At 34.5% G+C, this 22794-nt stretch overlaps 1 protein-coding gene and 1 pseudogene across 6 annotated transcripts in view; one reads left to right on the forward strand and one right to left on the reverse strand.

Annotated features, from left to right (window-relative positions):
* The window catches only part of LOC134474084 (UDP-glucuronosyltransferase 2A1-like), a 309053-nt pseudogene that overhangs the window by 169118 nt on the left and 117141 nt on the right, over positions 1-22794 (forward strand).
* The window catches only part of LOC100717542 (UDP-glucuronosyltransferase 2A3), a 59659-nt gene continuing 48287 nt past the window's right edge, over positions 11423-22794 (reverse strand). For 4 of the 6 annotated variants that reach the window (XM_063240403.1, XM_063240400.1, XM_063240404.1 and 1 more), the window contains 4 exons: positions 18834-18965; positions 15437-15524; positions 14792-15011; positions 11423-12677 (listed from right to left, as the gene is read on the reverse strand). In XM_063240403.1, the coding sequence (XP_063096473.1) occupies positions 12398-12677; positions 14792-15011; positions 15437-15524; positions 18834-18965 (720 nt within the window). In that variant the 3' untranslated portion in view covers positions 11423-12397. The remainder of the gene's footprint in view (positions 12678-14791; positions 15012-15436; positions 15525-18833; positions 18966-22794) is intronic. The other 2 variants (XM_013150129.2, XM_005002679.3) reach the window with 1 other exon arrangement.

Here is a 22794-nt window from a genome sequence, read left to right on the forward strand (position 1 = left end):
TAAATCCTATTTTTGAGTTGTTTTCACATTATCATAGTTCAAGTACTCTTTGTATGTTAGAAGTAAAAAGTCTTTTATCAGTTTGCACTATGTACTCATTTTCTGCCAGTCTATGTCTTTTTTTAGGGCCAGAGTTCTAGAAAGCACAATATACTAATCAGCAAAACAAATCTTCATAAATTCAAAAAACTTGAAATCATATCACAAGAAATTTTATGAATTACAAAACTACATTCAAACTAAAAACAAAATATTGAAAGAAAAATCAGGTGCAGAGGAGGAGCTGGGCAGATCTGGGGTGCCTGCCTTGGCCTCTCTGTGTGTCTGGAGCACTGTGGATATCTCGGCCCAGACTGTTTGGGTCCCTCCAGGCTTCCAGGTGCAGAGAAGGGGAGAGGTGGGTTTGAGGCCTCTACATCCGCCTCCCCACCCCGGTTGCACTTGGAGAACTGCTGAGCTCCCGACGGGTGGGCGGGCCCACACTATCCCCCGAGCCCAGCCTGTTTCGCTGCCGCACCTAGCCATCAGTGTGCAGAGGAGGAGCTGGACGGATCTGGGGTGCCTGCATCAGCCTCTCCGTGTGTCGGGAGGACTGTGTATATCTCTGCAAGCAGGGAGGGATCACAGGTTCCTGAGGCACCGTGGCCTGTGCTGAGTACCCTAACCCGGCTGCGATTGAAGAGCTGTGGAGCTTCCAAGAGGCAGGTGGGCGCACAGTGTCCCTGAGGCCCAGCTTGTCTGGAACTGCGGAGTTCTGAGCAGGCAGAAGAGGGCCATTGGTTCTGCAGGCCCAATGGCTTGGGGTAGCGTGGTGCCAGAGTCTCAGGAGCTGCAAACATAGAAGGGGATTTTCAACAGATCCTGAGGAAGCTTTCAAATAACACTTGAAACACAGAAATATAGGAAAATGACAAAATGAAAGACCAAATTACAACCTCAAACCTCCAGCCCATCTCAAGAAACCCTAGGAGCAATGTATATAGAAGAAAATATATCCCATCCACCTCATATATCGGACACAATAGCTACTGAAATTGACAAGCAACTCCAGGAAGCTTTAAAGAAATTCAAACTCGAAATACTCTCCCAGATAAAAGAAGAAATGATAAAAGAAATGAAAGAGATTCTGAATATATCTAAAGAAAACACAGATAAAAAATTGGAGGAACTAAACAAAAAGATAGAATCCCTAGATGAGCAATATAAGAAACAAACAGAATACATAATGCAGATGCACAGAGATATACAGGAAATAAAAAACTCCACTGAAAGTTGTAAAAACCGCCTTAATGAAAGTGAAGATAGAATTTCAGCCCTTGAAAGAAAAATCAGCCAGAGAAAATGAAAATGGATATTAAAAGTTTCTCAAAACAAAAGAAAATGAAACACATCATGCCAAGATTTGTTAGATAAAGCAAAAACAACACTAAAATGCATATTTGTGAAAAGAATAGACAAATTTCAAATAAACAATTTATGGATGTATTTTGAACACCTTGAACAGTTATGAAAAAAATCACACCCAAAAGAAAGAAAGATATAACAAATGTCAAAGAAGAGATAAACAAAATAGAAGCTAAAATACATATGATCAGTGAAAAAAAACTGTTTTAAAACTGAACAAAATTGCCACAAATTTAGCTAGCCTAACTAGTCTCCAAAACCAGAATGTGTACCCAAATAAAATAAGAGATGTTAAAGGAGATAGCAGATATAAAAAACAAGCAAATATGAGAAACTATATGCCAACAGATTGGAAAAAATCTAGACACCACTGACAAATTTCTGGACATACAAATCTAACAAATTTGAACTTTGAGATGAAAAAATGCAAATAGATCAAAACAAGCAATGTGACTTTATCACAGATAAATGTGTTTGAATCAGAGCAAGGCAAATTTCTTCATTACTATTATCAATCTTTAAAGAAGTACTAAAGTCATTACTTCTGCAACTATTTCATAGAAATATAAGACTGGTATCTTTCGAACCTCCATCCACGAGGCTACTATTACTCTGTTGTCACATACAGACAAGTCACAAGAAAAACAAAATAAATAAAAGTATAGACAAATATCCATGAACATAAATGTAAATGTTCTCAACAAAAACTGGCCAATCAAGTTAAATAGCAATTAATAATAGCTTAAAAATAAAGAAAAACTGGGAGAAAGGATGAAGGGAAGAGAAAAGGAAAAAAATATATATGTATACAAAACGTAGCTAAGATATTTTTACTACTGATTTCTCTTAGTCCATTAAACAGAGCAATTTGTGCTTGTATTATTTGATTTGCATCGCCTGTGTCCTGTAATTTCAGAAACTACTTTGAGAATAACAATTAATGGATCATGGATGAAATTCAAAAAGAAATTAGTTTCTAAATTCAAGTACCAATGCCTGTATGATATACTGTAAGCTATTGGCCCAATGAAAACAGTTCTAATAGGACAGTTTACATGAGTGAGTTCCTACATTAGAAAAACAGAATGAACTAAAATAAATGACAAAATGATGCACCCAAAGCACAACAACCAAAATACAAACCTAGTACAAGGAAGGAAATTATAATGATAAGGGCAGAAATTAATGAAATTGAGACCAAAAACAATACAAAAAAATCAATGAATTGAAAAGTTGATTCTTTGAAAGGCTGACACAAAAGTTTAAGCAGTCCAATATCATTCAGAAAATTGAAAAAGTAATAAAAACAAGCTTACAATGAAGAAAATCCTGTTTTCATCAGTTACATTGTCAAATTTTACAAGAATGTTAGAAAAGATCTAACACCAATACTCTTCAAATTCTTTAATGAAACAAGAGGGAAAGTAAGCATAACTGTGACTCCAAAACCAGAAAGATCACCAGCTAAGACAGAGAACTACAGATCAATCTCTTTAATGAACATAGTTGCAGAAGTCAATATGATACTGACATGCAGAATGCAGTAAATCAACAAAGAGCTCACATAACATGACCAAATATAATTAATTTCAAAGATGTAGAGTGGGTTTGACACACACAAGTCAATAAACATAATTTCTCAAATGTAGCAGAAACAAGAAAAAAACCCTGTGTTCATTTCAATAGATGCAGAAAAAGCATTTGACAAAATCTGGCATCTATTGGCTATAAAAACCCTCAATAAGAAAAGAATCCAGGGTCTCTATCTTAATCTGATAAATATGGTCCATGACAAACCAATGGCCCACATTATACTTAATGAAGAGAAATAAAAACGTTTTCCTTTAAAATCAGGATAAGACAAGGTTTTCCATTATCACCAACGATTTTATTGAAAATAGTTCTCTCACAGATGACATGAACTTCTACAAGGCACACCCTAAAAACTCCACCTAAAATCTCATAGAAATAATTTCCAAATTCGGTATTGTACCATGATGTAAAGTTAACACTCAAAAGTCAGCAGCATTCCTGTACTCCAATAGCAAACACAAGGAAGAGGAAATAGGAAAGCAATGTCCTTCACAATAGCATCCAAAAAACAAACAAACAACAAAAGCCATAAAAAAAACAGCAAAAAGACAAAGTACTTAGAAATTACACCAAGCAAGAAAGTGAAACAAAAAAAACACAGCCTTTGTTCCATACATTTTGTAGGAATACATACTACATAATAATGTTGGAATCTGTGTATGGAAGTGCAACTATGTGCAGATTATCAAATCACCCATTAATATGTGGAAAGAGTGTGCTTATCACTTAAATATTAACCATTCTCCTTTGATTCTAGTCTGTTTTGGGGACAATACACGATCCAATGTTCAAAGGTATATTTTGGAAGCATTTCATTCTCATATGTGAAGTAATGTATTTCACAGCTGTGCTCTGATAACAGAAAGGCTTTACGTGAGGATATTCACCTTCAAATCTGAAAGACTGTTAAGAAACCCACAACTGCTAGCCCGTATTGATGTCCACTAAGTGCTTCGATTTATGTACTCTATTTTGCCTTTACAACGCCTTAAATATGCTTCTACACATGATCTACATAGATAAAATGTAAAAGTAAAGACTATATATTTATGGTGAGCAAGATTGTCTTAGGATGTACCTATGTATTATGTATAAATCAAGCTAATTAACACACCCATCACCTTACATACATATCACTTTCTTGCGAAGAAAACAGAAAATGCTTGCAATTTCCAAGTATAACCCTATACTATGCAATAAATTTCTAGAACTTAGTTATCTTTAAAGACTAAAATTATATCATTTGAACAAGATCTTCTGCATTTCTTACTTTGCCAGCTCCTGAAAACACTATTCTGTTTCTTTGACATGTGACTATTTTAGTTTTCACATATTAATTCAGTGATGTAGTAACTCTTTTTCTGTTCCTTATTTATTTAGCTTAAATAATATATTACACACTTATCTCTTTCTCTAATGACAGATTTCCTGTTTTTTTATTTGAAGTATATCCCATTATGCACACACACACACACACACACACACACACACACACACACAAGCATTTTCTTAGATTGGTTTGATTTTGTATGTGGGAAGTTTGAATCACACTGTCATGCACATGAAAGAACAATTTCTTTTTGGATATACTGATTTTAATTCCTTTGGATATTTAACCATAATTAAAACATCTTTGTTTAAATATTTTGAGGAGACTTTCTACAGTTTTGCATAGTAGTTCTAATTTATATCTCCATCCACATTAATTTGTATTCTCATCAATAGGGTTTATAGTTTTTTATATTTCCCACACCCAAGCCAACATGATGCATTAGTCTTTCTGATAATTGTCATTGCTGCATGTGGAGAAGATATTGTTTTATAAGGTTAGTTTACATTTACTTGATTTCTATTGATGGTGTCTGTTGTTCATTTGTATGTTTTCTTTTGAGATATGACTCTTGGATACTTCAGTATTTTCCATCTGATTCTTTGTTTACTTACAATTGAATTGTTTAAATTGCTCACATATTTTAGATATTAACTTTTTATCATATATATGCTTATTAAACACTATATCAAATTCCATAGATTGGTTATTGTTGTAGTCAGGGGTTGTTCAGAGAATAATTAGGAACAAGACGTGGAGTTTATAATATTTTTATCCGGGAGTTAACACAGGAAAATGCAGGAAATCTATCCACAACACCAAAGACATAGATTATTTAGTCAAGAGCCTAAACCCCACAGCACATGTCCCACATGAGTCCAGATAAAAACCCAGAGCTCAGGACAATGCCTCCCACGAGTTCAACTGGAGGTCCAGAGCCCACAAGAAGGACTAACGCCAGTATCTTTTAAAGATCCGTGCTGGGAAGGACCAAAGGTCAGCGGTGCAAGGTAGGAAGTCTATGCCAGCAGGGTGAAGGAGCTGTGCTGGTAGGTTGAGGGTCCTACGCTGGAGTCGAGAAGTCACACTCACAACAAAGACCAGGGCTGTCCTGAAGGCATCACAGCTGTCCTCAGTTACACGGAGGCCCTGAGCTCCTCCAATGACAAGCACAGTCGGGTACAAGCCAGGAAGCAGCCTGAGAACCTCATCCTGGAGATCAAACAGCACACGTCTTCCCCTCTGGAGCCAGGAAGCAATGTCAACGTGAGGACCAAGGCTTCTCTGGAAGAACCAGCAGCTCAGACAGCAACTCATAGGAGAACCCACAATGCCTCCTTAATGCTTCAACCCTCATCTCCCTTCTCCACCTATTTATCCTGGAAACTTTCCTTAGGTGCAGCATCTTTGCTCAATGCAATGCTGATGTAATCCAGCTGGTGTTAAATTGACCACCAGTTCTTAAACCTTATTCATTGCTGATTATTGCTCTTGCAGTGTATAAGCTTTTTAATTTGACTCAAAATATTTTGTTTTCCTTTTGTTGTCTTTGTTTCTAAAGTTGAATTCAAGGAATGGTCATTGTCCAGGCCAGTGTCAAGATTTATTTTTAGCGATATTTTCTTCTAGTAGTTTTACATCTCATATTTTATACTAAATTTTTAATTCATTTAAACTTACTTTTATATATTTTTGTGCATCAGTGTTTAAATTTCCTTATTCCATAGGTGGACATACATTTTTTTTCTAGCAGTATTTTGCTAAAGAGACTCTTCTGAACCAGTGGTATACTCTAGGAAACATTCTTTGGGACCAATTAAATGTAAATACATTGATTTGTTTATGTTCCACTAACTTGTATGTCTACTTTTATGTTGGTAACATGCAGTTTTCCTTACCGCAGCATGCTTTGGAACATTATTTGACATCCGACATTTTGGTGACCCCAGTTTTATCTTGCTTATGTCTGCTTGGACGTTTGGGATTTATTTATGATATTCTATTTTAGAATTATTTCTACTTTTTATTTAAAGAAAAAAGTAAACCAGAAAAAGGACAGAAATAATACAGAATTTTTAAAAATTAATGCTAATAAATAACTAATAGATAAATTACATATTGTCATCTTAGAAATAGTTATTCAAGTCACAAAATTAAAGCATAGAAAGTGAACAATTTTATGAAAATGATATTCAGGTGTTGAAATACATATCACTGAATTTATAGAATCTGTATATCACTGAAAATACTATGGGAATTTCAGCAATACTTAGCTTTTAATATAGACAAAGGTCACATTTTCCCTCATTGGTCTAATTCTTTTCTCAATATTTTATACTTTCCTGAAAAAAGGTCTTTTACATTATAAGTTAAACTTATTCCTAACTATTGTATTTATTCTAATGTTAATATAAATGGAGATGTTTTTCTTGATTTCTTATTTGTATATTAATTTAAAATATTCTATTGAATTTTATGTCCATTTTATATATTGTAAATTGAATATTTTTTATTAGTTTTAACATTAGTTGAAGAATCACTATGGTTTTCTGTACATAAAGATCAATTTTATGCTTTCTATTCCAGTTTGGATGTCATGTATTTTTTATTCTTGCCCACATGCTCTAATATTTCCAGCACCATGCTGATTTGAAGGACTGAGTGGAATTCTTGTCTTCTGGTCTTTGGGAAAAGATAACTCAAATCTTGTCATATAAGACCTATGTGGTTATACATTCCTCTCATACCTAATGGGCAGAGGATTTCATCCTTACAGGAGGTTTCATTTTGTTAGAATTTTTGCATCTGTTGAAATCATCACATGACTTTCAAATTCTTCTCTTTATGTGCATTGCTACCGAAATTCATTTTCATATTTGAAATGCTGGCATGTACTGATAAGTCCTACATGGTGCATAATCCTTTTACTATGATGTTGAATCATGCTGGATATTTTTACATCACTTTTATAAAGAACACAGACCTACACTTTTTTCTCTTTTAGTGTTCTCATCTAAATTTGTTATCAGAATAACTCTCAAATTATAAAATAAGTAAAGTGATGCTAAAAGACTCTTTGGAAGAGGTTGGCAAAACTGACCTTAGCTCTTTAAAGTCTGATAAAACTCAACATTGAATTCATGTGGCCTTGGACTTTATTGGTAATATTTTTATTACTGACAGAATTGCTCCAGTAGTTATTTGTTCATTCAAATACTCTGCTTCTTCATTATTAAGGCTTGGTAAGTAGCATGCTCCTAGAATTTGCGTATTTCTTCAATCTTATCAGCTTATTTATTTGTATATATGCAAATATATGTGCAAATAGATTCATAGGCAGAGGTAGACATGAGAGAAAAGGGCCTCTACAGGTCCATTTTTAATTTTTCTGACATCAATTGTAAATTCTCTTATCAACTATAAATACTGAATTCTTTTTATTAATCTTTTTGAATATTTGTCAATTTTTTTGAAATTTTTAAGAAGTGCTCATTCATAGATTTGTTGATTTCTCGTATTATGATAATCTCTTTATTTCTGCTCTGAAATTTATCATTACTTTCTTCCAAATATAAGCATCATTCGAACTACTACTCGTAGTTCTTTCAAGGGAAAACTTACCTGTGCTCATAAATCTTTTCAATGTAGGCATTCATTATATAAAAGTCCCAACTAAAATTACTTTTGCCCATATATTTAAATATGCCATGTCCACTTTCATTGACTTTCTTCATTATATATTTGTCTTCCTTTTTTCTTGTAATAATTTTGATTTAAACTCTATTTCCTGTCATATAAATATAGCCAGTTTTTATCTTCTTGGGGAAATATATGCATTACATTTTGTCGTCTCTCCAATTCCAGTCTATGTGCATTATCACAATGTGGTATGGTATACCACAGGAATTTTAGCAAAGTGACAGAAGTGGGTAAGATTATATACAGGGAAAGTATTCTTTTTCTTTGAAACACATATTCACCTTATATCTACATGTAGAAGGAAAATGCCTTTTGCTTCTTAGAGTTCCTTCATTTTACTATGAGTAGAGACTGCTGCTGAAGATGTAATTTGGAATCAATTATAAACATAGATGCACACATCATAAAGTAGGAAACAGACCCTTGCAGAGAACATGGCAGGGGCATGAAGCTCACAGGCTAACATGCAAATTTAGAAGTGTTGCTGTGTGGAGTGTGATGGCAGAGAAGGATGCAGTCTTTTGGATCTTAGGGAGTAAGCAATAAATTAAGGAGTTTGCAGCTAAACTAAAACACGTATGATTGCATTAAACTTGAAAAAATATGTGAAACATCTATGCTCTGTCTTATATGTACATGGAATTAAAGTTTGTTTCCTAAGTGCTACAAACTTAAAACCAAGGATAATCATGTTTTCCTTTGCATTTGCCTTGTTTATTGAATGAGTTTCTATCAAAATTCCAGGTTTAAAGCCTGTTTTCCACTAATCCTTACTTTATATAGATAACTTGTACTGTCTTGTGTATTTTTTCTGTCCTCTACAATGTCTCCTCATTTAAAATCATATACATGTTTATAAGTCAACAATATCTAATATAATATTTAACATTATTGATTCTGTTCTATATCTCTTTACAGTAGTCCTAATATTAAGCAACAAAATGACTTTGAATAACTGTTTGTGCTTCAGTACCATTATCTGTAAAATATCTCTAGAGTAATGTTTTCTATCTTTAATGTTGTAAGAAAGCATTGGAGCTAATATTTTCCATTGAACAATGTTGTGGCATTTTACCTATCTTAAACTTCCTTTTCTGTTTCTTTTCAGCCCACACGGGGATCAGCAAAAGAAGCCTTTGTAACAGAAGCAAAACATTTGCAGGTACAGGGTTAGTAATATGCAGGTCAGTGTAATTCACTTCATGTACTTAAGTGCTTACTTCTAATATGGCATATTTCAAAGGTTGTTATCTATATTCTATTTGCTTTCTGTGTCTTTCTGTTAGTTATGGAAGTGTGAATCTCTAGAAAGTGTGAATAGTGTTCTTTTACTTTATGATCTGTTAGTAATCATCAGATAGCATTATTTGTGCTCAGGCAAAGGAGTCAGTGCTTCCCATCACTGATTTTGATTACTTGACAGTGACCTAAGGTAAACAAACAAGATAAACAAAGTATTTAATTTTGGGAGGGAATGATATGGAGTGAGAAAACATTGCTACAGGTAAGATGAAATTCAATCTGAAAGCAGAAGAGCTAGATTTAGATGGAAAAGTATCCCAGAGTACACACTTGACCAAAAAAGAACCCCAGAATGAATATTTTCTGTCTCATAGGGCAGGACTCTTCAGTAAACCAGAAAAAGAATGGTGCGTAAGGTGAAGCAGGTGAACAAAAGATTCATCATGCAAAAGTCTTCTCCTGGAGATGATACTGAGGGAGATTTTGTAACAGAAGATTTGGAAGCAGTGATAAATGTAATTTAAGGTATAAAATATTACTCTACTTCCTAACTGTGAAAATGATTATAGAAGACTAGAACTGATACACACTTAGGAAGTAGCATTTGGAAATACTGCAGAGGTCCACTTCAAGTTCACGATGAGCTAAAAGGATACTTTTGAAGAAAACCCTAATATATTTCAGATTTTGATGTTATGAATGAAAAGAACATTGATTAAATACTATTAGTATTAGCCACTGAGTGATTTGGTATGACAATTGAAAGAAAATAATGATGATATGAATCCTGCACAGCTGAGAATCTAGAAATCATATTTATGCAGCAAAAGAAAGGCAATGAAATCGGATGTCCATGAAGTTTACTGATTTTACCAGTTCTCACTAGCTACCACCGCCTACTTAAGATTTTGCTTTCAAGGTTGTACATTTGGTACTTGAGGAGGTATTTTAAAGGATGTAGTGTATCAAATTGCAACCTGATATAGGCTGATGCTTTTTAAAAGTTTCTTTGAGTATGAGCCTAGTACACGTGGCTAAAACTCAAAACGAGAACTCTAATAAATGCACTGCTGTTTTCCTTGAGCAACATGTGTTTTTCAATATTGCGATTTGGAGTCAGACAGTTTGGAGATGTAGCTCTTCAGAAAGAAGTGATTCCACCCACACACATCACAATGACTTCCTGGGACCAGAAGTTGAGTGTACTCTTTGTATTTTTCTTCTTCCTTGCTCTGAATTCAGATAAGGTGGCATTATTCTCTGTTTAACTACCAACTCAACTTGATTGTTGAAATATGTGAGCTATACGAAAATTATGGGGGCCAGGGATTTAGCTCAGGGGTGTAAGCGCCTGCTTCACAAGCGCAAGGTCATGTCTTCCATCCCCGGTATCAAAAAAAAAAAAAAAAAAAAAAAAAAAACAAAAAAAGAGAGAGAGAGAACCGTGTCTACCTAGCAGATTACTTGGATTATTCTTCATTCTCATACTCAATTTAAAAGGTCAGTGAATAGTTCTGAGAAGCCATCAAGACTTTTACCTGTGACCACACTGACTAGAGTTGTTGGATTTGGGATTGCCAAGTTTTTTATAGAACACATGGCACAGGAAAAGCTTTTGCATGAGAAAGAAGCGACATAGTTTTGAATCCATGTGTGACCGATCCTCCTGGGCTGAACCTTAGCCCTTTGCTCACATCCAACATAGGAAAACAATCTGGCCAGAAAGTAAATAGGAACAGGCGCCCCAAAATATGGCAAAATTGCGAAACTGAAAGCACATTGATATGAACCACTTTTTAAAATTCAGAAACAGTAGCTAAATCCATTTTCAGTGTTCACAAACATTTTGTAAAGACTTATTTGAATTTTTAAGTCTGCATATACTCAAGAAGAAACACAAGATCTTGCTATATAGTTACTTTTAAAATGGAAGTTTGCAACATTATACAAAAATGTATAATTCAAAATTTTATTAAATCTAATGAATACCTTTTATCGCCTCAATTATAGATCAAATACTAAAATGCAAATTGTAATTAGATATGTAATTAACATTGTAAGCATAAAACAAGCTCAATAGTTTATTTGTTAAACTAATGAAAAATGGATTCAAATGAGTATTTGCCTTAAATTATTGTTTTAAAGTGATAAATATTCAAATTCATTTCTTAGTTTATTCTAAGTCAAAATATTAGGCTAGTGCATTCTTAACATAAAAATTAACTGATTGAATTTATACAAGGCAGATTGGAAAAATCATAACACAATCTCAAATTCTAAATTTTTATTTTGGGCAAAAATTAATTTTTAATTATTGATTATACATTATACTTTACTGATTATTAATACAGTGAATTAAAACAAAGATCAATATTTTTCTAACTTAAAAGTTTCACAAATTACATATCCTTTTGTTTCTTTTTGTTGTTTCCTTTACAAATATTCTGATCAAACTTAACATTTTGTTTAAAAGAAAAGGATCACTCTATTGATATATTTTTTTGAAATTTAATGAACTAAAATCAGTGGCTTAATATGGGACACACAAGAGTAAAAGAAAAAGCAGATCATAAATATCTAAATGGGCTCAATAAAAATTATGGAGCTGGATATTTCATGCCATGATGTACTATTTCTGTGTATTTCATACTAAAAAACTATCACATTGGGTAAGCTAAAGAGATGATTTTTATTACAAAAGAAAACCACTACTCTTACTTAATAAACTGATCTCCTGTGGTGGTAATTCCTGATTGCATGGTCTATAGAGAAGTGGAAATTTGACTCTTGTGTGTTCCATTTATTCAACAAATTCCAAGTACAAAGTGAAGCTTCCCAAGGATTCCAAATAAAATTACTATATATACCAAAGTTAAATTTTAAATGATACTATGATGAGAAAATATTAAGAATTAAAAGCTTCTTAAAAATGTTGAAACCTAAAGAGAACAACTCAATCTACATAAATATAAGCCACTTTTCAAAAAGATGAACATTTGTCAAACATATATCCAATGTTCACTGAAGTAAAGGAGGATATTTAAAATCAGACGAAGATGAGTTCTCAGTGAGCTCCTTAGGGCTAGAATTAACAGGATTGCCCAATTCAGCACTTTGGCAAATCTAGATCTATTCTCTCTTTATCTTCTTTCCTGTATTAATAAACTTCTGATAGAAAAATAAGCAACCCTTTGTGACCAACAATATAGCACTTGCTACACAGACCAGCAGGAACCCAATCACATCCAAAGAGTGGTACTGGAACCAGGAGAGGTCATGGGCTGCAACCCGCAGGTGCTTGGCCCCTTTGTGGCGCATCACAAACTCGATCCAGAAGACTGCTCGGTCCAGGGGCTTCACTGGCTGGTCATGGTGAATTCTTGACAGCCTCATGGCATTCTCTTTATAACTAGAGGGAAAACCAGAAAAAGTGGATTGTTTTCACTGAATATGTGACAGTATGTGACATATGTTATTAAAGGAGTCAAAGGTCAAATATAGATTCTAAAATCGTTCATTGCAGTAAGTTTGTTAACTGCTTAAAATTTTAACATTCAAAAGAGAAATATGTGGAAGAAATATTAACACAGTGTGGTCAAGTGCACACACAGGAAAATAAAAAATACTCAGTTGTGCATGTGTGGCTTCATTGTTCTATTAAAAAATTGGTATCACTTTAACTCTACTATCCAGAACTGTTCCAAGACCACAGTGGTGAATGACTCAGAGTTATGGGATAATTTTATTTAAAACATTCATTTCTTTGCACTAACATCTCAGATGAAAAAGCTTTTTTTACAGAAAAAGCTTACAGATAGTAAATATTAATGAGTCATTTTACAACTCTGATATCTTTCCACTGTGATAATTATTCCTTTTCATACATTTTATATTTATAATAAAAAACAATATCTATCAGCTAGATCAGCACTGAATGAAATAATTTACAAAGTGGAATATGCAAATACATGAACTTTAAGTTGGTAAAGTAAATAATATCTTTCCAGTTTATGGTCCCTGACAAGTACAAGTCACTATTGCAGTAGTGATAGAGTCAAGATCTGTATTTCACAAGCAACACTCGGGAGAATTCATTGTGATTAACAGCATGATATGTTTTCACTTCAAGTTTCCTCCAAAGTTCGCTAAAATTAGTAGGTTTCACTTTTCCTTGAGGCTTCACTAAATGATACCTATTGGACTCATCAAGACAAGAGAAGATAAGTGGTTCTGGAAAAGAGTTCCTGGTGTTGGAAATACATTAGGAATGAGAGAAAGAAATATGGTCAGCATTTGGAGATTTATATGGAGCAATAGATGGAAAGCCAGGGATGATTTTTTTGCATTATTCCTTTAGCATAGTGAAAAAAATAAATGCTCAATCTCTTAACTGTACCGAAACATAAATAAGATTCAAGTCACTTAATTATTCTTATCATATCATGCAACCTAATTTGGCAATGAAAGAAGTTTCCACAAAATTGAATTTTTGCTGGAGATATTCTCTATTTCAAGAGAATACATATACTCAATTTATATTCATTTCTGAATTCTTGACCTCGCACTTACCAGGCTAATGTTTATGCAACTGAGCTAAATCCCTAGATCTCATTTCTTTATTTAAAGCTGAAATACACTATGTTTGACAAATTTTTACACGTAAATTCAAACAAAGATAAAATATTCTTTTAAAGGAGAATAGTGGTTCATATATGTACCATGCACTATAACTTTGTGTTCCCAAATATTATCAAAGTTAGTATTATGTGTAGGGTCAATTGAAAGCTTTTTGAAATAATTTTTGGTATTTCCATATAAATTTTACGTGTTTACTATTGCATCCTGACATCAATAGTTTTAAAATCGGTAATAAAAACTAAGGAATATTTTGTGCGTGAGAGTTAAAAGTATCATGGAATTTACATACTTGCATATCCAGAAAATGAAACCTCATAATTTAAACAATTGATTGAACACTGAAGTCAATATTTTTGAATAGCAAAAATATCATAATAAAATTAATGAAACTCTTGATTTTCTAGTCCTTTGCAAAATAATGATTTATACAGTATTCTGAAATATATGATAATTTTTCAGAAACAGCTCTTATTTTAAAACAGTACATAATAATAACACCTAACAGTGAATAATAATAGTTATTTTGAAATGATGAACATTGGGCACATTGTCACTTTCATACTGTATTTACTGTTGTTTGCAACACTTAACTGTCTATTCACAAAATTCAACAGATTGCTCACAAAATGGTATAAAATTGCATATAATCAAAAGAGTATTTTTAGGTAATTTTTAGTTGGTTTAGTTTTTTTTTCTTTGTCTCCCCGTAATACAAAAACCTGTCAGCAGTTGATGCTAAATAAATGATTCTATAGCAGGCATACTATACTACTATTGTACTATTTGCAAGTAACTCAATTAAAAAGATATGAAACATTCCAAATTTCCAGCAGAACAAAAATCATGGTACATTGAAGGCCAGCTTTCACAAGCAGCAGTACTTACGAAGGATCATTGATGACTGTCCTCAAGGCACCCAGCAGGTCTGCACTTGTCATTGTGTTCATGTTCACCTCCACAGCTGCTCCTTTGGCCTTCATGTGAGCAATGTTGTCAGGCTGATCAGCAAACATAGGGACTCCCACCATAGGAACCCCATGATAAATAGCTTCATAGATTCCATTAGTTCCACCATGAGTGATGAAAGCTTTGGTTTTGGGGTGACCTGGTGTAGGAAATGATGTGGATAGACACATAACACATTAGAAATCCAAAGACAGAAAAGACAAAAGGAATTCCATAAGTCAATGAAAAAGGTAGTTTCCACAGAAGCTGAACATATAGCCCTAGCAGGACCTAACTTCCTCCTCACTGTAAGGGAGGCCTCACTAAGGGTGATTACATACCATTGAAACTCCTAGGCTGATGAGCTTCTCTTGTGGGAATGAAGATTAAATGAAGATTCTCTTGTGGGAACCAAAGAAAGCATACACCAATAAATGACCAATTTTTTAATCATGTCTTCCTTAAAACTGGATGTCAAAGGTGAAATGTTGAAGACGTTAAATGTTTTTAATGCCTTTGCTCTTAAAATGTTGCTGAACTCATCTGCTGTCCAACTGAACAGCTCTTCTCCTCTCAGGGTCTTACCAAGAAGGTCATTCTGAGGTATCCAGTCAAACAGCCGAGTATTGGGTCCTAAAGTGGCTGGTTCCTTTCCCTTGTATCTCCATAAAACCTGTGGGAGACAGTGATGTGCATGTCAAAACAGAAAACCTGCATGTGTGCTAAAGCTTCAGAATTATTTAGGAATCACTTGATCACACCTCAGGTGATAATTGAGGGAGGCTATTTTAATAGTAATTTGCAAACATTAAGATGCATAGTTGGACTGTCCACATCTACTTTTTGGAAAAGTTTGTACTAATGTCCTATTATGAACAATACTATTATTTTGGTACTTATCATTAGTGAGTGTACAGTTATTATTTTGATACTAATCACTGGAAAGCTGTTAGGAGTGAGATAATAATTGAAAAGTAGAAAAAAATGAGCAAAACATGTCTTCATGTATTCAATGGGGATTTAAAACATGAAGACACACACGTATAATCTGTAACTTACTTATTAAATGATACTTAATCATTTTTGTTCACAAATGTAATGTTTGCCTAAAAATTTTTATCTTTAGATTCTGTTTTGGCTACTTTTCTCTCATTTTTGAGACAAAATAACCAATGCAAAAAATGAAGCAAGGAAAGATTTATTTAGCTTACACTTTGTGCAGGTCTCACTCCGTACTCAGCTGGTTCCAAGGCAGAGTGGTATAGCTAAGAGGCACATGGTGATGGTGGCTGCGAGTGACAAGAGTGAAAGGGACACAAAGCAGAAGAGCACAGAGCGAAGACTCTTTCTGTCCCTTATATTAAACATTCATTAGTCTTTGGGGGTCAAGTGATGGAATGTTATGCTTTGTGTTTTGATGGTCCCTCAAAGCCTCATGCAGGTATAGAGAGGCACCTGAATTTCACATTTATGAATTTGGTACCAGTGGAGACAGGTAGTTTGCCCTAATTATGTCTGACCACATGGTTCAAGAACCTTTGGAAATGGCTTGTAAGAAGAGTTTGGAAAGGCTCAAAGATATCACCTGAAAGAGTAGTCCCAAACATCTTAGTTTGTTCTATATGGGAGATTCTGGTCAGAGCTCAGATGACCAGTAAAGACCAGGTTCAGGAGGTTTCTGCTTGGGAGAAGGACAACACTGGTTGTTGGACTCCACACAATGTATGTTATGGCTTGGTAGAAAATGTGCGTGAGTTTTGCTCATGTCCAGGGATTTTGCCTGAGACTGAGATGAAGGGCATTGGATTAATTTATCTGGCAAAAGAAATTTCAAGGCAGTTGAATGCTGTGGCATTGGCATGGCTATCACTGGAGGCTTTTGGCCAAATTGATGATGTGATTCAAGAGCAAAGAGCCCAACTGGATGATTTAAAACATTGTGGTTTGGCCTGAAAGAAACCTACAGTAAAGCTGAGGTCTATAAAGATAGAGTTGAGATCTTGATTGCTGGGAAGGAACAGAATAGAAAAGATGACCTGGGAGCATCACAGGTCTCCACCCTTTACAGCCTCAAAAGTTCAGAAGTGAAAGACTTTGTTTTGAGTAGAAATCCATAGAGAGTCATGTTCTAGAATGGCAGTGGTGGCCACAGAAGGTCCCAAAATCATGGTGGCTGCACTAGGTTCCAAAACAGGGACTGAATAGAGAATCTGTTCCTCACAATAAGGTTCAGAGTGCTTAGTAACCAAGAAGCTAGATCCCTACAGCCAACAGTGAGTAAAATCTGGGTAGTGCTCCACCTGGTAGCAGACCTCAGTACTGCCCTACTAGATTTTAGACTCACGTTGGTCCCATTCTTTCATATGGTCCTGTAAATGTTTATATTGTTCCATTGAATATTTGATGTGTTTAACTTTGTTTTCATTTGTATAGGGACTTACAGCTAAGAATTTGCCATAGAACTTGAAGGGGATTTGGGATTTGATCTTTTCAGCAATGTTGAAACTCTTAAGATTTTGGCAATTCTTGGATATGGACTAAATGCCTTTCCCATAAAGGAATGTGCATAAGTCTTTGGGGAACCAGAGCATAATGTTATGGTTTGTCTATAGATGTCCCACGAAAGCCTCATACAATCATGAAGGTGGGCCTTTCAAAGTTGATGGAGTCTAGCATTTGTGATTGGTTCATTGTCCAGTCTAGCATTTGGGATTGGTGATGAGTGTTGCACCCACAGGGTGAGGATGGTTGTGTACCAACATACAGTATAAGGGATGTTGCCCTTTTGCCTTTTTGCTATGGGCACCATGACAAGCTACCTATTAGCCATGACCCCAGCCTTGGAACCAGCTCTGTATGGCCTGAAATCTCCACAAACCATAAGCTATACAAACCTTTCCTTTGTTCATTATTGGCATTGGGTATTTTGTCTCAGCAAAAAGAAAAGTAACCAAGATGGCATCTGTGAGATTTTTATGCTGAAATTTTCTTTTCATAACTATTCTTCCCTCCTTCCTTTATTCTGAATCGATTTCTGTCTATCTTGTTGCCTTCTTGACTCTTTCCTTTCTTCTCTCCATTATATCTCTGTTTTACTCTCTTTTATTCTTTATTCCTATCTGCTCCTGTATTTTTTTCTCTTCTTTTGTATTTCTTTTTCCTTCTTTCTTTCTTTCCTTCTTTCTTTTTCCTTATTAGGGCAAAATTAAGGCGCTTGTTTATATTCCATTTTAAAAAGATATTTGCTGAAATTCTAATAAATTTTTACATAGTCTTTTTGCTTAGAGAAGTAAGACAACCTTTCAATTCAGCAGAAAGCTTTAAAATAACAAGCATACAAATAAGTCTCCTAAATTTTAACACATGTAGAATACTTATCTATATATATAATATGTGTAATTTAACAAATATATGAATAAAATGAGTTTTAGAATATAAATTCAGTTTTATTAAACAGCACAAAAAAGAAAAATGACATTATTGGGCAAATACATTAGAATTTCAACTCATTTTAACCTTAGAATATTCCATTTAAAAGAATAAGTTAATCCAGATTTCTGCATTAAAATTAATCTCATCTTTTATAGAATATAAAACTCAGAAATTTAGAGTTTATTTTTTAGCATTTCTCCTGAGTGTATTATTTTTCTTATCCTAGACCACAGCAGTATCATTTTTAAAAATATTTTGCATTAGTTAGTGCCAGTCAAAATATTTAGAATGACCTAATATTTCCATCTGTATTCCATTAAATATGTGATCAGAAAAGTATGTTTCCATAGTAATTCCAGCATGACAATGATCAATGTAGCAGATGATGACATGTGACTAAACTGTCTGTTATACAGATTCCTACCTAAGGCTTGTGTCAGTTATGCTCCATGTACAGTGAATTTAACTGCTCCCAGCAAAGAGTATGATTTTCTCTAGTCTCTCTGTGGTTAATGCAAAGCTGTTTAGCAGGACCAGCCGGTATACTGACCTTCTGTGGAATCTGGGCGAGGGCTGAAGCAATGAGATTGGCTTTTTCCTCTGTGAGATTTTTCACCATGGACCCCAGAGAAAACACCACCACACCATCTTCACCTGAACTTTGGACAAATTCTTCCATTTCCTGCAGACATCAATTCTCTCCGTTAAAAAGGCACAATATTTGGTGGGATAAAGAGACAATAAGTATGAAAGAAATTGTTACACAGTGTTGTAGCTTTTGTCTAGCTGTTCTCCAAAGCCTCATACAATTGTTGTTGTTTGTCTGTCACCAGGAATTAAACTCCAGGTCTTACACTTGCTAGGCAGGCACTCTGCCACTGAGCTGTATCACAAGTTCCTTCATGCACTCTTGGGTTTGGTTTTTTGGAGTTGCCTGGATCAGAGGTTTGTGGTGCTGGCATTAAGTATGTGAGGCTGAGAATGAGGATGCCCCAGTCTAACTGTACCAGAAAGGCAGGAATCCTGAATGAAATACAAAGAGATATAAAGAGGACTGTTGCTGCTGTTGCAGTTTCTGTTATTTTGCTGTTTCTTCTGCTGCTTTCACTTTCTCCTTTTTGCCTTCTGCATGCCCCACCATGACAAGGACTCTTTCTCTTCTGTGATGCTCCTCTGCCATCCCACCCTACCTTAGAGACAAACAATTAGGGACAGAAACCACTACAAACTGTGAACTAAATAATTCTTTCCTACTTTAACTTGTCAGTATTGAGTATTTTGTGTAAACCACCATAACATAAATAAAACAAACAAGCTCTGCTGTCTGAAATGTGAAATCATGTAGTTCAAGAGAAAAAATATTTATTAAAAATATTCAATTATGCAATTAGTGATTACAAGTACAAGCACAGAATCAAATCATTACAGAAATGAGCAGGCAGTAAGGGGCAACTTTGCTTTGGTGGGACTGAAATCACTATCCACAGGATTTAATTTTCCTAACTGACAAAATTGTTTGTAAGCTTATGAAAGTAGTCATGAAAGAAAGTACTGGAAAGATTCTAGATGTGAGATTGACAAATTGCTAAAAGTGGTTGGCAAATGGTAGACTTTAGGCAACCTGTACGTAGCAGTCACCCAGAATACTAAGTTCCAGTTTAGCAACAGATTGAAACAGAAAACTGACCACTGATATTGTAGAAACATGCTTTCTTTTATTCACACAAGGGCATGTTCAATTCACCTGCTCATCACTCTTCAATTTTAATTATTGGTTATCAACAGCAGTAACATTTTTCTTAACAGAAATGAAGAGTTGTTAGGAGACAGAACATTGTATGAGTGCAATACTAGAGTATTAGAAATCCAGAGGTCTTGGTATTTACAAACACACATAAATGAATTGAAATAAGATATCCTGGCACTGAATGAAGTATGGTTCATCATGGGATAGTCATTTTGACTTTTGTTCAGTGGTAAAAAAAAAATATGAACATATTCCTGTGAGTGCTGACTCTGCTGCTATGAAGACAGTCTAAACAGACAACAGATGGGAGTGTAATCCAGTGAACACAAGAGATTATCATGTGTGTCCTCTGCAATTTAAGGCACGCCATCTTCAGACCACCCCTGCCATGAGCAGCTTCTATACAGCAAGGAGGAAATGAACATTGGCAGAACTAGTGTGCAAAGATAGCTTGTGTAACTCCTACTTAGGGCTCAGAAATTCCTCCCTTTTCTATAATTTCAAGCTGTTAACTGTTTTTGCACTAACTAACGTATTTCTCAAGATTTATGCTACTGGAGCTTGAAAATGAACAGGGACACCTACAATATTTAGGGTCCAGAAAAAATATGACTACAACATGGAAAATATTACTGCCACTAGATTGACAGAAAGATCACAGTCCATGCATTCTGAGAGAACAAACTCTGAGCTTGGAAAAATCTTGGTGGGCACTGGGTCAGGGCAAAAATGTTGAAGTTTGAACACAGTGGATGACATGGTGATCAGCCAGGTCGGTAATTGGTGCAAGCTGATCTGAGACTAGATGTGCCCCAGAGTCAGGATATCTGTGATCTTCATGGCAAGCACAGTCCTCCTGGGATACAAAAGACCACTTTATTGATTAGAATGGTTAGCAAAAAGAGTGCAGCAGAAATTTCAGAAATAAAAACGGATAAGTCAAATAGATATTCAATGACACATCAGCAATAGTCAAGATGATTCAGAGGAAAGGACACATGAGGACAAGGTGCATGTTCCAAAAATTCAGTTAGTAATGATGAGAAAAAATAAAACAAGAAATCATGTAAAGCTTGTTTCAGAAATCTCAGACAGTCTTAAAGAACAAATTTAAGGATGATATGTCTTGAAGATGGCATTGAAATACAGGCTAATGATATTAAAAAGTTTACTCACTAAAATTACTGCAGGAAATTCCTCCAAACTAAGAATGATGTGGATGCCCAAGTAAAGATGGCATATGAAATACCAAAGAGAAATGAGAAAAAAGGAACCACTGCACAACACATTGTAGGGAAGATGCTAGAAATACCAAGCCAAAAAAAAAAAAAAAAATACTGAAAGGTGATAAAATGCCAAATCTTGTGTGAGGACAAATCCATCAGAATAATAGCAAATTTCTCAATGGAAAACTTAAAGATTAGGAGAACTTGGAATGAAAATTTTCAAAACCTGAATGAAAATAATTTTTGATAAGTATTATTGCACCCTGCAGAGATTTTCTTCAGAACCACAAAACCAGCATCGCAGAGTGTCTAAAGAGAATGGGAAGAACAAGCACCACCGGCCCAGTGAAAGAAAAATCTCACTCAGAAACTGCTTATCAACAAACAGAGATAGCTCCAGCACTAAAAACACAACAAGAGTGAGTTTACACAATTAATAATTGCTCATAGTGTATATCAAATTAGTTCTCCAATAAAAGGCATAGATTGACAGATGGAGTTAAAAACAAGCTCTATCTATATATGGCTTTCAAGAGAGAAACTTCACCTGCATAGATAAGTGGGCTAAAGTAAAATAATAATAATAATAATAATAATAATAATAATACTCCATGCTACTGCAGCTTGAAAATGAACAGGGACAGCTACATTTGTAAGTAGCAAAGTTGATATCAAAACAAAACTGGTCAGAAAAGACAAATGAACTCAGTTTATATAAGGAAACAATTCACCAAGAAGAAACAACACTTATACTTATTTCTGACAACTATAATTGTTATAAGGCATTATTAGGAAACGGTTCACCAAGAAGAGATCACACTTATAAACATAAACAACAAAGGCCCTCACAACCCGGTTCCTAAAACAAACACTACTCCACATAAAAAGAGACACCAATACAGTCCTGGTGGGTGCAAGTGAATGCCCCATCTCATCACTGAGGTGAACGAGATGAAATAAAATAAAATAAAATAAAATAAAATAAAATAAAATAAAATAAAATAAATGTAAGAGTTAAATTATACTATGGATCAAACTGATTGAACAGATACCTACAGTGTGTTTTATCCAATAGCAGAATATGCTCAATTTTCAGAACTCCATGAAGCTTTTCATAAAATTGACCAAATTTAAATCCAAAAAGTCACTTTTATGAAATATAAAAGAAATTGATCACAGTTCAATAATATTAGAAAACAACAGCAAATTAAATTGTATAAACTATATACCAAGAAGGAGACTGAGTCACATACTTGAACTTCCAATGGTTCACTGAGAAAATTAGAGGATTTTTTTTTAAATTCCTTGAATAAAACTACAGTGGAAAGAAAATATACCCCAATGTGTTGGGAACAATGAAGGCACTTGTAAGGCTGAAGTTTATAGCTATGAGTGCCTACTTGAGAAAATGAATGATCTTAAAGATACAAAACCATGAAAGCTATAATATCTCGGTAAAATGAGAACCATCAAACTGAAAATCAGTACATAAAATGAAATAATAGGTATCAGACATGAAATTAAAAGAGTAAGATGTA

The sequence above is a fragment of the Cavia porcellus genome, unplaced genomic scaffold, assembly GCF_034190915.1.
Source record: "Cavia porcellus strain 051 isolate PalLab524CR breed Dunkin Hartley unplaced genomic scaffold, mCavPor4.1 scaffold_30, whole genome shotgun sequence".
NCBI lineage: Eukaryota > Metazoa > Chordata > Mammalia > Rodentia > Caviidae > Cavia > Cavia porcellus.